Here is an 18,052-nt window from a genome sequence, read left to right as displayed (position 1 = left end):
AAAAGCCGATAGCGATTAATCGGCCGATTTAAAAATAAATAAAAACATTGTATTTTTAATAATGACAATTACAACAATACTGAATTTACACTTATTTTAACTTAATATAATACATCAATAAAATGAATTTAGCTTCAAGTAAATAATTAAACATGTTCAATTTTGTTTAAATAATGCAAAAATAAAGTGTTGGAGATGAAAGTAAAAGTGCAATAAGTGCCATGTAAGAAAGCTAATGTTTCAGTTCCTTGCTCAGAACATGAGAACATATGAAAGCTGGTGGTTCCTTTTAACATGAGAGATATTCCCAGGTAAGAAGTTTTAGTTATTATAGGAATTATAGGACTATTTCCCTCTATTATTTTTTTATTTAACCTTTATTTAACTAGGCAAGTCAGTTAAGAACAAATTCTTATTTTCAATGACGGCCTAGGAACAGTGGGTTAACTGCCTCTTCAGGGGCAGAATGACAGATTTGTATCTTGTCAGCTCGGGGTTTGAACTTGCAACCTTCCGGTCACTAGTCCAACGCTCTAACCACTAGGTTATATTTCATTAACCTTTGACTATTAGATGTTCTTCTAGGCCCTTTAGTATTGCCAGTTTTGCTTCCGTCCCTCTCCTCGCTGGGCTCGAACCAGCAACACAACGACAACAGCCACCATCGAAGCAACGTTACCCATGCAGAGCAAGGGGAACAACTACTAGAAGGCTCCGAGCGAGTGACGTTTGAAACGCTATTAGCGAGCGCTAACTAGCTAGCCATTTCACTTCGGTTACACCAGCCTCATCTCGGGAGTTGATAGGCTTGAAGTCATAAACAGCGCAATGCTTGACGCACAATGAAGAGCTGCTGGCAAAACGCACGAAAATGCTGTTTGAATGAATGTTTACAAGCCTGCTTCTGCCTACCACCGCTCAGTCAGATACTTAGATATGCTTGTATGCTCAGTCAGATTATATGCAACGCAGGACACGCTAGATAATATCTAGTAATATCAACCATGTGTAGTTAACTAATGATTATGATTGATTGTTTTTTATAAGATAAGTTTAATGCTAGCTAGCAACTTACCTTGGCTTACTGCATTCACGTAACAGGCAGTCTCCTTGTGGAGTGCAACGAGAGAGAGACAGGTCGTTATTGCGTTGGACTAGTTAACTGTAAGGTTGCAAGATTGGATCCCCCGAACGGACAAGGTGAAAATCTGTCGTTCTGCCCCTGAACAAGGCAGTTAACCCACCGTTCCTAGGCCGTCATTGAAAATAAGAATGTGTTCTTAACTGACTTGCTAGTTAAATAAAGGTATAAAAATGTAATTTAAAAGAATATTAAAACATTAAAAATATATATTTTTAAAAAATCTGCAAATCGGCGCCCAAAAATACAGATTTCCGATTGTTATGAAAACTTGAAATAGGCCCTAATTAAATCGGCCATTCCGATTAATCGGTTGACTTCTAATACAGAGACTAGAGGACAGAATAGAGCATTCTACTATCATACATTCTACTATCATACATCAGGAGTAACATGATAGCTACATGTACATTCACGCCCCCGATATCACTGATGCTGTTAGTGATATGGGGGGCGTGGATAACTGATGCTGTCAGGGATATGAGGGCATGGGGGTGGGGTGGATAATGATGTCAGTGATATGGTGGCATGGTGGCGTGAGGGGGATAATGATGCTGTCAGTGATATGATGGCGTGGGAGTGGGGTGGATAATGATGTCAGTGATATGGTGGCATGGTGGCGTGAGGGGGATAATGATGCTGTCAGTGATATGGTGGCGTGGGAGTGGGGTGGATAATGATGCTGTCAGTGATATGAGGGGCGTGGATAACTGATGCTGTCAGGGATATGGGGGCATGGGGGTGGGGTGGATAATGATGTCAGTGATATGGTGGCATGGTGGCGTGAGGGGGATAATGATGCTGTCAGTGATATGATGGCGTGGGAGTGGGGTGGATAATGATGTCAGTGATATGGTGGCATGGTGGCGTGAGGGGGATAATGATGCTGTCAGTGATATGGTGGCGTGGGAGTGGGGTGGATAATGATGCTGTCAGTGATATGAGGGGCGTGGATAACTGATGCTGTCAGGGATATGGGGGTGGGGTGGATAATGATGTCAGTGATATGGGGGCATGGTGGCGTGAGGGGGATAATGATGCTGTCAGTGATATGGTGGCGTGGGAGTGGGGTGGATAATGATGTCAGTGATATGGTGGCATGGTGGCGTGAGGGGGATAATGATGCTGTCAGTGATATGGTGGCGTGGGAGTGGGGTGGATAATGATGTCAGTGATATGGTGGCGTGAGGGGCATAATGATGCTGTCAGTGATATGGTGGCATGGTGGCGTGAGGGGGATAATGATGCTGTCAGTGATATGGTGGCGTGGGAGTGGGGTGGATAATGATGTCAGTGATATGGTGGCGTGAGGGGGATAATGATGCTGTCAGTGATATGGTGGCGTGGGAGTGGGGTGGATAATGATGCTGTCAGTGATATGAGGGGCGTGGATAACTGATGCTGTCAGGGATATGGGGGTGGGGTGGATAATGATGTCAGTGATATGGTGGCATGGTGGCGTGAGGGGGATAATGATGCTGTCAGTGATATGGTGGCGTGGGAGTGGGGTGGATAATGATGTCAGTGATATGGTGGCATGGTGGCGTGAGGGGGATAATGATGCTGTCAGTGATATGAGGGGCGTGGATAACTGATGCTGTCAGTGATATGGTGGCGTGGGAGTGGGGTGGATAATGATGTCAGTGATATGGTGGCATGGTGGCGTGAGGGGGATAATGATGCTGTCAGTGATATGAGGGGCGTGGATAACTGATGCTGTCAGGGATATGGGGGTGGGGTGGATAATGATGTCAGTGATATGGTGGCATGGGGGGCGTGAGGGGGGATAATGATGCTGTCAGTGATATGGTGGCGTGGGAGTGGGGTGGATAATGATGTCAGTGATATGGTGGCATGGTGGCGTGAGGGGCATAATGATGCTGTCAGTGATATGAGGGTGTGGATAATGATGCTGTCAGTGATGAGGGTGTGGGGGGGGGTATTAATGATGCTGTCAATGATATGAGGGTGTGGGGGGGATAATGATGCTGTCAGTGATATGAGGGTGTGGGGGGTGATAAGGGGGGAAGTTCTAACTCAGTTGCTGTCAGTGAGTCAGTGGATAGGAATGTGGGGTTGGAAGATAAACCCTCACACATACCCCCTACACCCCCACACGGACAGGCCTGTTTCATTACATCATTGCCAAGCTGCCAATAAAACTCTCTCTCTACATCTCTCTTTTTACTCCCCTCTCTGTCATTGCCCTCTCTGTCTCCATTGGCTTTCTTCCCACGCTCCATCTCTCTTTCTCCCCCTTTCACACACATGCTGGGTGTTTCCCTTCCTTTATTCACTCTTCATATCAGTTCATATCCCGGTACTAATGGGCTATTTCCTCCTATAAAAGACGTGTTGTTGCATCACCGCAGCAACGGTGTGGAAATAATAACCATATGGATCAAATCAGATGACAACAGTGTGTGTGCATGTGTGTGTGCGTGAGACAGATAATTCACTGTCTGCTGATACCCTGGAGGTGACAGAAAACGGCAGCTCTGGTTTCACCTTGTGGAGTTTAATTTTCTCTACTCTCTCTCTATTCCTCCCCTCCCCTCCCTCCTTCCCTCACTCCCCCCTCTCTCTCTTTGTATGATTGACAGGTTGATAAGCAGCCTGTACATTAGTGAGGTTGAATACCCAAGGCTACCTGCTACCATCTCTCTCCTGTAACACATGGCTGCCTAGGAGACATGGACCTGAAACATAATCGGCTGCTGATAGCTGATGGACAGACTTAAGGCACACATCCAAGAATGTGAGGAGAATGTAGACAAGAGAGGGGCAGAGAGGGCGAGGGATGGAGGAGGATAGGGCAATAGGTGAAGCCAAGATGGAATTGTCTGACATTTCTGAGGGGGTGCCTGTGAGATCTTGAATGGAAGGTAAAACACACTTTCCCCTGTTGTGACTCAAATTGTATTAAACCTGGCCGATTGGTCAACGATCATCAATCTCTAGACCGTCTACTATCTACCTTGGCTTTAACTAGGTAGGTTATTGAGAACCCATTCTCTTCAACAATAACGACCAATCATATTCTAGGGATCTGATTTGACCTTAAACAGTCACTTCCTGTCTAACATCTGACCTCTTACCTGGTTTAAAGTGCCACTCGTGGTCATCCGCAGCCGACAACGCCACCAGGACGATGGTAACCACGATGACAGGCAACAGACGCAGCTCTGGGGTTGCCATGGCACCAGCAACACACCCGGTTACCTGTCCGGAGTCACGCTGACAACCACAGGCATACCTGAGAGAGAGAGAGAGAGAGAGAGAGAGAGAGAGAGAGAGAGAGAGAGAGAGAGAGAGAGAGAGAGAGAGAGACAGAGAGAGGAAGGATTAGAAGATTTCAGAATGCATGAATAATTAATTTTGTAACATGAAAGACAGAATACGAGAGAGTAGGAAGAATGAGAGGTGATAATTTCTGTCTAAATGTCAGGTCCATTCTAGTAGATACAGTAGTAGATCCTCTATACATCCACACTGTGTGTCTAGTAGATACAAATAACTCAATTCAACACAACAAAATACAACAAAACAGACCAGTGGGTGGGGTTATATCCTGCCTGGTTGGCCCTGTCCGGGGCTATCGTCGGACGGAGCCAGTGTCTCACGACCCTTCCTGTCTCAGCCTCCAGTGTTTATGCTGCAATAGTTTGTGTCGTGGTGCTAGGGTCAGTCTGCTATATCTGGAGTATTTCTCCTGTCTTATCCAGTGTCCTGTGTGAATGTAAGCATGCTCCGTCTAATTGTCTCTCTGTCTCTGTCTCGGTCTCTCTCTCTCTTTCTCTCGGAGTACCTGGCATGATGACTCCTTGCTGTCCCCGGTCCACCTGGCCCTGCTGCTGCTCCAGTTTCCACTGTTCTACTTGCGGCTAAGGAACACTGACCTGTTCACCGGACGTGCTACCTTGTCCCGGACCTGCTGTTTTCGACTCGCTCTCTACTGCACCTGCTGTCTAACTCTGAATGATCGGCTATGAAAAGCCAACTGACATTTACTCCTGAGGTGCAGTCCTGTTGCACCCTCGACAACCACTGTGATTATTATTATCTGACCCTGCTGGTCATCTATGAACATTTAAACATCTTGGCCATGTACTGTTACTATCTCCACCTGGCACAGCCAGAAGAGGACTGGCCACCCCTCAGAGCCTGGTTCCTTTCTAGGTTTCTTCCTAAGTTCCTGCCTTTCTAGGGAGTTTTCCCTAGCCACCATGCTTCTACATCTGCATTGCTTGCAGTTTGGGGTTTTAGGCTGGATTTCTGTATAGCACTTTGTGACATCGGGTGATGTAAAAAGGGCTTTATGAATACATTTGATTGATTGATTGACTCGTGGCACCACAACACAGACACCATTGGCTTGGTTTAGATCTGTTGTTGCACAATGAACCAATCAAAGGTGGTATAATTAGCCTAGCCAACATTACTTAGTCCTTCAGCGTTCAAAATGTCAATCATGTCATTTCCAACTCCCTTATTGCAAACTCCTCCTCAAGCGCTAATTGGCTTGAACATAACAGCAGGGATGTTTCGAGATAGAGAAAGACAGTGCTAAATACAGTGGGGCAAAAAAGTATTTAGGCAGCCACCAATTGTGCAAGTTCTCCCACTAAAAAAGATGAGAGAGGCCTGTAATTTTCATCATAGGTACACTTCAACTATGACAGACAAAATCAGAAAAAAAATCCAGAAAATCACATTGTAGGATTTTTTTGAATTTATTTGCAAATTATGGTGGAAAATAAGTATTTGGTCAATAACAAAAGTTTAACTCAATACTTTGTTATATACCCTTTGTTGGCAATGACAGAGGTCAAACGTTTTCTGTAAGTCTTCACAAGGTTTTCACACACCATTGATGGTATTTTGGCCCATTCCTCCATGCAGATCTCCTCTAGAGCAGGGATGTTTTGGGGCTGTTTCTGGGCAACATGTACTTTCAACTCCCTCTAAAGATTTTCTATGGGGTTGAGATCTGGAGACTGGCTAGGCCACTCCAGGAACTTGAAATTCTTCTTGCGAAGCCACTTCTTCGTTGCCCGGGCGGTGTGTTTAGGATCATTGTCATGCTGAAAGACCCAGCCACGTTTCATCTTCAATGCCCTTGCTGATGGAAGGAGGTTTTCACTCAAAATCTCACCATACATGGCCCCATTCATTCTTTCCTATACACGGATCAGTCATCCTGGTCCCTTTGCAGAAAAACAGCCCCAAAGCATGATGTTTCCACCCCCATGCTTCACAGTAGGTATGGTGTTCTTTGGATGCAACTCAGCATTCTTTGTCCTCCAAACACAACGAGTTGAGTTTTACCAAAAAGTTATATTTTGGTTTCATCTGACCATATGACATTCTCCGAAACTTCTTCTGGATCATCCAAATGCTCTCTAGCAAACTTCAGATGGGCCTGGACATGTACTGGCTTAAGCTGGGGGACACGTCTGGCACTGCAGGATTTGAGTCCCTGGCAGTGTAGTGTGTTACTGATGGTAGGCTTTGTTACTTTGGTCCCAGCTCTCTGCAGGTCATTTACTTGGTTCCCCCGTGTGGTTCTGGGATTTTTGCTCACCGTTCTTGTGATCATTTTGACCCCACGGGGTGAGATCTTGCGTGGAGCCCCAGATCGAGGGAGATTATCAGTGGTCTTGTATGTCTTCCATTTCCTAATAATTGCTCCCACAGTTGATTTCTTCAAACTAAGCTGCTTACCTATTGCAGATTCAGTCTTCCCAGCCTGGTGCAGGTCTACAATTTTGTTTCTGGTGTCCCTTGACAGCTCTTTGGTCTTGGCCATAGTGGAGTTTGGAGTGTGACTGTTTGAGGTTGTGGACAGGTGTCTTTTATACTGATAACAAGTTCAAACAGGTGCCATTAATACAGGTAACGAGTGGAGGGCAGAGGAGCCTCTTAAAGAAGAAGTTACAGGTCTGTGAGAGCCAGAAATCTTGCTTGTTTGTAGGTGACCAAATACTTATTTTCCACCATAATTTGCAAATAAATTCCTACAATGTGATTTTCTGGATTTTTTCCCCTCATTTTGTCTGTCATAGTTGAAGTATACCTATGATGAAAATTACAGGCCTCTCTCATCTTTTTAAGTGGGAGAACTTGCACAATTGGTGGCTGACTAAATACTTTTTTGCCCCACTGTACATGTAGATCATTCATCAGATCACATAGCCAGAAATGGACAGATAGAGAGAGAAATAGAGGAAGGTAACAGATATATTTGAGATGATTGACAGTCCAGCCTGTGTATCAAAACTGTGTATCAAAAAAAGTAGAGGGGCTAAGCGACACACAGACAGAGAGACGATCGGGACAGGCCAGGACAGGACAGACAATCAATCCTTGGTCCTACAAATGGTGTTACATTAAAAAGTGGATTTCAGAGCCTCATTCTAAACACGATTTCTATGGGTGGTGTAGTCAAATAAATATAATTAATTCATGTTCTAATTCATTCTACTTCTATGGTTGTAGTTAGGCATGTATCAGACACAGAAGGCAGTAGCCCGAGCATGAAAAAGTGGATTTCAGAGGTCCCTTCTAAACACTGTTTTTCTGGGTGCTGTAGCTGTAAGACTGGGGCCTGATAGGGTGGATAGGGTGCTGTAGTAGTTAGACTTGGGCCTGATAGGGTGCTGTCGTAGTTAGGCTGGGGATTGATATGGTTCTGTGGTAGTTAGACTGGGGCCTGATCAGGTGCTGTAGTAGATAGACTGGGCCTGATAGGGTGCTGTAGTAGATATACTGGGGCATGATAGGGTGCTGTAGTAGTTAGACTGGGTCTGATGGGGTGCTGTCGTAGTTAGGCTGGGGTCTGATAGGGTAGATAGGGTGCTGTCGTAGTTAGACTGGGGCCTGATATGGTTCTGTGGTAGTTAGACTGGGGCCTGATCAGGTGCTGTAGTAGATAGACTGGGCCTGATAGGGTGCTGTAGTAGATAGACTGGGGCCTGATAGGGTGCTGTAGTAGTTAGACTGGGTCTGATCAGGTGCTGTAGTAGATAGACTGGGCCTGATAGGGTGCTGTAGTAGATAGACTGGGGCCTGATAGGGTGCTGTAGTAGTTAGACTGGGTCTGATGGGGTGCTGTAGTAGTTAGACTGGGACCTGATCGGGTGCTGTTGTAGATAGACTTGGGCCTGATAGGGTAGATAGGGTGCTGTCGTAGTTAGACTGGGGCCTGATAGGGTGCTGTAGTAGTTAGACTGGGGCCTGATAGGGTGCTGTAGTAGTTAGACAGGGGCCTGATAGGGTGGATAGGGTGCTGTAGTTACCCATCTACGAGACACAAAAGGGCTTGTCCAGTAGTTTTTTTACTGGTGGATGGTTAATGATTGGGGGTGACAGGGGCAGGGAGGGGGAGACAGCTGGTAGGGGAGGGGGTGTAGAGGAGTGGCCTGGGGTTCCTGTGGGCTTTCTGTGTTTCGGCTTCAGCTCTGACTTCACTGGCACAGACCGACAGCTGACACACAGCTGTAGGGACACAGAGGAAGGGGAGAGACAGTGTGATGGACAGAGGGAGGGAAGAAGAGGGGTATGAAGACATGTGAAAAGTGGAATCATAGGCATAGAGAATGGAAGAGAAGGATGGAACGAAGGAGCGGTCCAGATGACATGGATGACATAGTAGAAAGAGTGTGTGTGTGTGTGTGGCACAGAGGAGATTTCAGGGATAGCCACTGCAGCTGTCCAGAACAAGAGACAGGCGCTAGGCAACAGATACAGGGTGCAAGTGTTCAGAGAGGGAGAGAGAGTAGACAGCTTGTTTTGAGGAAACACCCGAGCCTTCCAAACGAGTGAAGCAGTGTGTGTCTTGCTTTGCCAGATGACACCATGTTGAAATATGTCTCTTATAGGATTCCAGTAACTCTAAGCATGCAGAACCAGAGCTGAGAATCTTCCTCCGCTGGCTTGTCCACTATGTCAACAATCCTACAGTCACCACGGTAACCACTCCACATCGTAAACGAAAATGATCCCTGTCACAATCAATAACAATGTACTTGACAAATGTTACAACAGATAAAATACTTTTACTGACCAGCGACCACAAAACTGGATGGAAACACAAATCTTAGGTTCTGAAGAAAATGCAACCAAATTAAATCCCCACTAACCAAAACCAACATTATGTTTGGCATAGACAGTCAAGTGTTTTTGAGGAAGTGGAAAAACAAGCCGCAGTGTTTAGGGAGAAGCTAGCGAGGGAAGCGAGGCGAGGCGGAGCCCATAGTGTTTAGCTAACCATCCATCTCCCTCCACTCACATGATTTGTCCAGACTAATCCAGTGCTAATGAATGGTTATGAACAGCTGTCCCACCACACAACAATAAAACAGACAGAGAGAGAGGAGGGAATGAGTGAGGGAGGGAGAAGAAAGGCTCTTGTAAAAAAAAGTATGCTTCAGAGAAAGTTTGACAAAAGAGTTTGGATTCCTTTTGGCACTGCAATGTCTCATGACAATCACATTGTAATTTGCATTCCAAACTATACTGGGAAAAAATATAAAACGCAACATGTAAAGTGTTTATCCCATGTTTAACAAGCTTAAATAAAAGATCCCAGACATGTTCTATATGCACAAAAAGAGTCTCTTAAATTTTGTGCACAAATTTGTTTAAAACCCTGTTAGTGAGCATTTCTCCTTTGCCATAATAATCCATCCACCTGACAGGTGTGGCATATCAAGAAGCTGATTAAACAGCATGATCATTATTACACAGGTGCACCTTGTGCTGGGGACAATAAAAGGCCTATCTAAAATGTGCAGTTTTGTCACACAACACAATGCCACAGATGTCTCAAGTTAAGGGAGCGTGCATTTGGCATGCTGGTGGCAGGAATGTTCATCAGAGCGGTTGCAAGATAATTTAATGTTAATTTCTCTACCATAAGCCACTTCCAACATTGTTTTAGAGAATTTGGCAGTACATCCAATCAGCCGCACAACCGCAGTCCATGTGTAACCACGCCTACCTCCACATCTGGCTCCTTCACTTGATGGATCATCCAACCCAGGGCTTCCGAGTGGCGCAGTGGTCTAAGGCACTGCATCTCAGTGCTTGAGGCATCACTACAGATTCCCTGGTTGAATCTAGGCTGTATCACAATCGGCCATGATTGGGAGGCCCATAGGGTGGCACACAATTGGCCCAGAGTTGTCCAGGTTTGGCCGGTGTAGGCCGTCATTGTAAATAAATATGTTTTTTAACGGACTTGCCTAGTTAAATAAAATGTATTAATTAAATAAAATCTGTGTCAAGCCACCTGGACTGATGAAACTGTCAGAAAACGTCTCAGGGAAGCTCCCCTCCGAGCTCATCTTCACCAGGGTCTTGACCTGACTGCAGTTTTCCGTCGTAATCGACTTCAGTGGGCAAATGCTCACCTTTGATGGCCACTGGCACACTGGAGAAGTGTGCTCTTCATGGATGAACCCCCATGTCACAAGGATCTGTACACAATTCCTGGAAGCTGAAAATGTATCAGTTCTTCCGACTTGTACGACAGTCGACAGTGTGTTCAAGTTTCTGCCAATATCCAGCAACTTCACACAGCCATTGAAGAGGAGTGGGACAACATTCCACAGGCCACAATCAACAGCCAGATCAACTCTATGCGAAGAAGATGTGTCGCGCTGCACGAGGCAAATGGCGGTCACACCAGAAACGTACTGGTTTTCTGATCCACGCCCCTACCTTTTTCTAAAGGTATCTGTGACCAACAGATGCATATCTGTATTCCCAGTCATGTGAAATCCATAGATTAGGGCCTAATTTATTCATTTCAATTGACTGATTTCCTTATATGAACTGTAACTCAGTAAAATCTTTGAAATTGTTACATGTTACATTTATATATTTGTTCAGTGTATAATGTGATTGTCTGGTAACTGCTAAGATCAATAGTGCCCATTAAACCACCCATTCAAGTTGGGCCATACTATGAGAGTTTGCCATACTATATGACTTGATGGTATCAAGTCCAACTTTGAGTTGGAATGTTCGTTCCACTCAGTCTAATTCTAAGGGGTTGAGTTTGGACCTGGGGTAGAACAAGGAGCTGATTCTAAATCTATTATATTCTCTGTGTTCCGTCTTCTCTGTGTGGAGTCCATGAACACAGCAGCCACAGAGACTGTTTCTCTCCCCAGCCAGTCAGGAAAACAGACAGACCGTTTCTCTCCCCAGTCAGCCAGCCAGTCAGTCAGACAGACAGACAGACAGACAGACGTAATAGTCTCCCACTGGGGAGGTTAGAGAGTAGAGAGGTCTTTGTTCTGGGTTTCCGTCAGACCCAGTAGAGGGAGTAGAGGGAGTCACTGAGGCACAACCATCCGGTGAGTCCTGGATAGATGGAAACACCTTTTAACCTTCCAAGCACTTACAGTGTTCAATGGCGTCAGCCGGGGAAACAAGGCGGCACTTGAAGGCTTTCCTGAACGAGAGCAGATGGTTTTGTTGTTTTGTCTGTGAGTCAGTGATAGCCTGGTCCCAGATCTGTTTGTGAGGTCTTGACACATCATAGGGGTATACTACAAAGTAGGATCAATGAGTTAGCAGGCTAACTTTAACAAGTAGAAATAACTGTCGATTTTTTGTTTCATTAAAAAGCCAAACTTACATATAGGGATGGGTATCGTTAAGATTTTGATGGTATTACTACTCTTACCGATACTGCTTATCGATCCGGTACTTTAACGCTATTCTTATTGGTTATTTTTTTTACAAGAAAACAACCCAAAACAAGTTAAGAACAGAATTAACACTGCTTTATTTTCTGAAATGTAAATAAATAAAATAAACAATTAATTACAGCAAAATAATCAGTAATTTGTTCAGAACATTGCTATTATAGACTAATGTTGTGGTGATGGAAATGTAAAACAAATTAAATAAACAATATTTTCCTGCAGAAGACAATACAGTGGTATAGAGCAACACAGATGGGCCCTGCAGGTAGGCTGCAGAAGACAATACAGTGGTATAGAGCAACACAGATGGGGCCTGCAGGTAGGCTGCAGAAGACAATACAGTGGTATAGAGCAACACGGGTGGGGCATGCAGGTAGACTGCAGAAGACAATACAGTGGTATAGAGCAACACGGGTGGGGCATGCAGGTAGACTGCAGAAGACAATACAGTGGTATAGAGCAACACAGATGGGGCCTGCAGGTAGGCTGCAGAAGACAATACAGTGGTATAGAGCAACACAGATGGGGCCTGCAGGTAGGCTGCAGAAGACAATACAGTGGTATAGAGCAACACAGATGGGGCCTGCAGGTAGGCTGCAGAAGACAATACAGTGGTATAGAGCAACACAGGTGGGGCATGCAGGTAGACTGCAGAAGACAATACAGTGGTATAGAGCAACACAGGTGGGGCATGCAGGTAGGCTGCAGAAGACAATACAGTGGTATAGAGCAACACAGGTGGGGCCTGCAGGTAGACTGCAGAAGACAATACAGTGGTATAGAGCAACACAGATGGGCCTGCAGGTAGGCTGCAGAAGACAATACAGTGGTATAGAGCAACACGGGTGGGCATGCAGGTAGACTGCAGAAGACAATACAGTGGTATAGAGCAACACAGGTGGGGCATGCAGGTAGGCTGCAGAAGATAGTACAGTGGTATAGAGCAACACGGGTGGGCCTGCAGGTAGACTGCAGAAGACAATACAGTGGTATAGAGCAACACAGATGGGCCTGCAGGTAGGCTGCAGAAGACAATACAGTGGTATAGAGCAACACGGGTGGGCATGCAGGTAGACTGCAGAAGACAATACAGTGGTATAGAGCAACACAGGTGGGGCATGCAGGTAGGCTGCAGAAGATAGTACAGTGGTATAGAGCAACACGGGTGGGCCTGCAGGTAGGCTGCAGAAGACAATACAGTGGTATAGAGCAACACAGGTGGGGTATGCAGGTAGACTGTAAAAGACAATACAGTGGTATAGAGCAACACAGGTGGGGCCTGCAGGTAGGCTGCAGAAGACAATACAGTGGTATAGAGTAACACAGGTGGGGCCTGCAGGTAGACTGCAGAAGACAATACAGTGGTATAGAGCAACACAGGTGGGGCCTGCAGGTAGACTGCAGAAGACAATACAGTGGTATAGAACAACACAGGTGGGGCCTGCAGGTAGGCTGCAGAAGACAATACAGTGGTATAGAACAACACAGGTGGGCATGCAGGTAGACTGCAGAAGACAATACAGTGGTATAGAGCAACACAGGTGGGGCATGCAGGTAGGCTGCAGAAGATAGTACAGTGGTATAGAGCAACACGGGTGGGCCTGCAGGTAGACTGCAGAAGACAATACAGTGGTATAGAGCAACACAGATGGGCCTGCAGGTAGGCTGCAGAAGACAATACAGTGGTATAGAGCAACACGGGTGGGCATGCAGGTAGACTGCAGAAGACAATACAGTGGTATAGAGCAACACAGGTGGGGCATGCAGGTAGGCTGCAGAAGATAGTACAGTGGTATAGAGCAACACGGGTGGGCCTGCAGGTAGGCTGCAGAAGACAATACAGTGGTATAGAGCAACACAGGTGGGGTATGCAGGTAGACTGTAAAAGACAATACAGTGGTATAGAGCAACACAGGTGGGGCCTGCAGGTAGGCTGCAGAAGACAATACAGTGGTATAGAGCAACACAGGTGGGGCCTGCAGGTAGACTGCAGAAGACAATACAGTGGTATAGAGCAACACAGGTGGGGCCTGCAGGTAGACTGCAGAAGACAATACAGTGGTATAGAACAACACAGGTGGGGCCTGCAGGTAGGCTGCAGAAGACAATACAGTGGTATAGAACAACACAGGTGGGGCCTGCAGGTAGACTGCAGAAGACAATACAGTGGTATAGAGCAACACAGGTGGGGCCTGCAGGTAGGCTGCAGAAGACAATACAGTGGTATAGAACAACACAGGTGGGGCCTGCAGGTAGGCTGCAGAAGACAATACAGTGGTATAGAGCAACACAGGTGGGGCATGCAGGTAGGCTGCAGAAGACAATACAGTGGTATAGAGTAACACAGGTGGGGCATGCAGGTAGGCTGCAGAAGACAATACAGTGGTATAGAGCAACACAGGTGGGGTATGCAGGTAGGCTGCAGAAGACAATACAGTGGTATAGAGCAACACAGGTGGGGTATGCAGGTAGGCTGCAGATGACAATACAGTGGTATAGAACAACATGGGTGGGGTATGCAGGTAGGCTGCAGAAGACAATACAGTGGTATAGAGCAACACAGATGGGGCCTGCAGGTAGGCTGCAGAAGACAATACAGTGGTATAGAACAACACAGGTGGGGTATGCAGGTAGGCTGCAGAAGACAATACAGTGGTATAGAGTAACACAGGTGGGGTATGCAGGTAGGCTGCAGAAGACAATACAGTGGTATAGAGCAACACAGGTGGGGCATGCAGGTAGGCTGCAGAAGACAATACAGTGGTATAGAGCAACACAGATGGGGCCTGCAGGTAGGCTGCAGAAGACAATACAGTGGTATAGAGCAACACAGGTGGGGCATGCAGGTAGGCTGCAGAAGACAATACAGTGGTATAGAGCAACACAGGTGGGGCCTGCAGGTAGACTGCAGAAGACAATACAGTGGTATAGAGCAACACAGATGGGCCTGCAGGTAGGCTGCAGAAGACAATACAGTGGTATAGAGCAACACGGGTGGGCATGCAGGTAGACTGCAGAAGACAATACAGTGGTATAGAGCAACACAGGTGGGGCATGCAGGTAGGCTGCAGAAGATAGTACAGTGGTATAGAGCAACACGGGTGGGGTATGCAGGTAGACTGTAAAAGACAATACAGTGGTATAGAGCAACACGGGTGGGCCTGCAGGTAGGCTGCAGAAGACAATACAGTGGTATAGAGCAACGCAGGTGGGGTATGCAGGTAGACTGTAAAAGACAATACAGTGGTATAGAGCAACACAGGTGGGGCCTGCAGGTAGGCTGCAGAAGACAATACAGTGGTATAGAGCAACACAGGTGGGGTATGCAGGTAGGCTGCAGAAGACAATACAGTGGTATAGAACAACATGGGTGGGGTATGCAGGTAGGCTGCAGAAGACAATACAGTGGTATAGAGCAACACAGATGGGGCCTGCAGGTAGGCTGCAGAAGACAATACAGTGGTATAGAACAACACAGGTGGGGCCTGCAGGTAGGCTGCAGAAGACAATACAGTGTTATAGAGCAACACAGGTGGGGCCTGCAGGTAGGCTGCAGAAGACAATACAGTGGTATAGAGCAACACAGGTGGGGTATGCAGGTAGGCTGCAGAAGACAATACAGTGGTATAGAGCAACACAGATGGGGCCTGCAGGTAGGCTGCAGAAGACAATACAGTGGTATAGAGCAACACAGGTGGGGCATGCAGGTAGGCTGCAGAAGACAATACAGTGGTATAGAGCAACACAGGTGGGGCCTGCAGGTAGACTGCAGAAGACAATACAGTGGTATAGAGCAACACAGATGGGCCTGCAGGTAGGCTGCAGAAGACAATACAGTGGTATAGAGCAACACGGGTGGGCATGCAGGTAGACTGCAGAAGACAATACAGTGGTATAGAGCAACACAGGTGGGGCATGCAGGTAGGCTGCAGAAGATAGTACAGTGGTATAGAGCAACACGGGTGGGGTATGCAGGTAGACTGTAAAAGACAATACAGTGGTATAGAGCAACACGGGTGGGCCTGCAGGTAGGCTGCAGAAGACAATACAGTGGTATAGAGCAACGCAGGTGGGGTATGCAGGTAGACTGTAAAAGACAATACAGTGGTATAGAGCAACACAGGTGGGGCCTGCAGGTAGGCTGCAGAAGACAATACAGTGGTATAGAGCAACACAGGTGGGGTATGCAGGTAGGCTGCAGAAGACAATACAGTGGTATAGAACAACATGGGTGGGGTATGCAGGTAGGCTGCAGAAGACAATACAGTGGTATAGAGCAACACAGATGGGGCCTGCAGGTAGGCTGCAGAAGACAATACAGTGGTATAGAACAACACAGGTGGGGCCTGCAGGTAGGCTGCAGAAGACAATACAGTGTTATAGAGCAACACAGGTGGGGCCTGCAGGTAGGCTGCAGAAGACAATACAGTGGTATAGAGCAACACAGGTGGGGTATGCAGGTAGGCTGCAGAAGACAATACAGTGGTATAGAGCAACACAGATGGGGCCTGCAGGTAGGCTGCAGAAGACAATACAGTGGTATAGAGCAACACAGGTGGGGCATGCAGGTAGGCTGCAGAAGACAATACAGTGGTATAGAGCAACACAGGTGGGGCCTGCAGGTAGACTGCAGAAGACAATACAGTGGTATAGAGCAACACAGATGGGCCTGCAGGTAGGCTGCAGAAGACAATACAGTGGTATAGAGCAACACGGGTGGGCATGCAGGTAGACTGCAGAAGACAATACAGTGGTATAGAGCAACACAGGTGGGGCATGCAGGTAGGCTGCAGAAGATAGTACAGTGGTATAGAGCAACACGGGTGGGGTATGCAGGTAGACTGTAAAAGACAATACAGTGGTATAGAGCAACACGGGTGGGCCTGCAGGTAGGCTGCAGAAGACAATACAGTGGTATAGAGCAACGCAGGTGGGGTATGCAGGTAGACTGTAAAAGACAATACAGTGGTATAGAGCAACACAGGTGGGGCCTGCAGGTAGGCTGCAGAAGACAATACAGTGGTATAGAACAACATGGGTGGGGTATGCAGGTAGGCTGCAGAAGACAATACAGTGGTATAGAGCAACACAGATGGGGCCTGCAGGTAGGCTGCAGAAGACAATACAGTGGTATAGAACAACACAGGTGGGGCCTGCAGGTAGGCTGCAGAAGACAATACAGTGTTATAGAGCAACACAGGTGGGGCCTGCAGGTAGGCTGCAGAAGACAATACAGTGGTATAGAGCAACACAGGTGGGGTATGCAGGTAGGCTGCAGAAGACAATACAGTGGTATAGAACAACATGGGTGGGGTATGCAGGTAGGCTGCAGAAGACAATACAGTGGTATAGAGCAACACAGATGGGGCCTGCAGGTAGGCTGCAGAAGACAATACAGTGGTATAGAACAACACAGGTGGGGTATGCAGGTAGGCTGCAGAAGACAATACAGTGGTATAGAGTAACACAGGTGGGGTATGCAGGTAGGCTGCAGAAGACAATACAGTGGTATAGAACAACACAGGTGGGGCCTGCAGGTAGGCTGCAGAAGACAATACAGTGGTATAGAACAACACAGGTGGGGCCTGCAGGTAGACTGCAGAAGACAATACAGTGGTATAGAGCAACACAGGTGGGGCCTGCAGGTAGGCTGCAGAAGACAATACAGTGGTATAGAACAACACAGGTGGGGCCTGCAGGTAGGCTGCAGAAGACAATACAGTGGTATAGAGCAACACAGGTGGGGCATGCAGGTAGGCTGCAGAAGACAATACAGTGGTATAGAGCAACACAGGTGGGGTATGCAGGTAGGCTGCAGAAGACAATACAGTGGTATAGAACAACACAGGTGGGGCCTGCAGGTAGACTGCAGAAGACAATACAGTGGTATAGAGCAACACAGGTGGGGCCTGCAGGTAGGCTGCAGAAGACAATACAGTGGTATAGAACAACACAGGTGGGGCCTGCAGGTAGGCTGCAGAAGACAATACAGTGGTATAGAGCAACACAGGTGGGGCATGCAGGTAGGCTGCAGAAGACAATACAGTGGTATAGAGCAACACAGGTGGGGTATGCAGGTAGGCTGCAGAAGACAATACAGTGGTATAGAACAACATGGGTGGGGTATGCAGGTAGGCTGCAGAAGACAATACAGTGGTATAGAGCAACACAGATGGGGCCTGCAGGTAGGCTG

General features: G+C 46.9%; 1 protein-coding gene across 1 annotated transcript in view; it reads right to left on the bottom strand.

The window, feature by feature from the left end:
• LOC115116969 (epithelial discoidin domain-containing receptor 1-like) overlaps positions 1–18,052 on the bottom strand; it is a 59,133-nt gene that overhangs the window by 21,938 nt on the left and 19,143 nt on the right. The window contains exon 2 of the mRNA XM_029645424.2: positions 4,240–4,397. Coding sequence (XP_029501284.2) covers positions 4,240–4,339 — 100 coding nt within the window. The 5' untranslated portion in view covers positions 4,340–4,397. The remainder of the gene's footprint in view (positions 1–4,239; positions 4,398–18,052) is intronic.

This window comes from Oncorhynchus nerka, unplaced genomic scaffold (assembly GCF_034236695.1).
Source record: "Oncorhynchus nerka isolate Pitt River unplaced genomic scaffold, Oner_Uvic_2.0 unplaced_scaffold_41___fragment_2___debris, whole genome shotgun sequence".
NCBI classification, from domain to species: domain Eukaryota; kingdom Metazoa; phylum Chordata; class Actinopteri; order Salmoniformes; family Salmonidae; genus Oncorhynchus; species Oncorhynchus nerka.
Note: the sequence above shows the minus strand (reverse complement) of the source record. Positions and strands in the feature narration are given on the sequence as shown.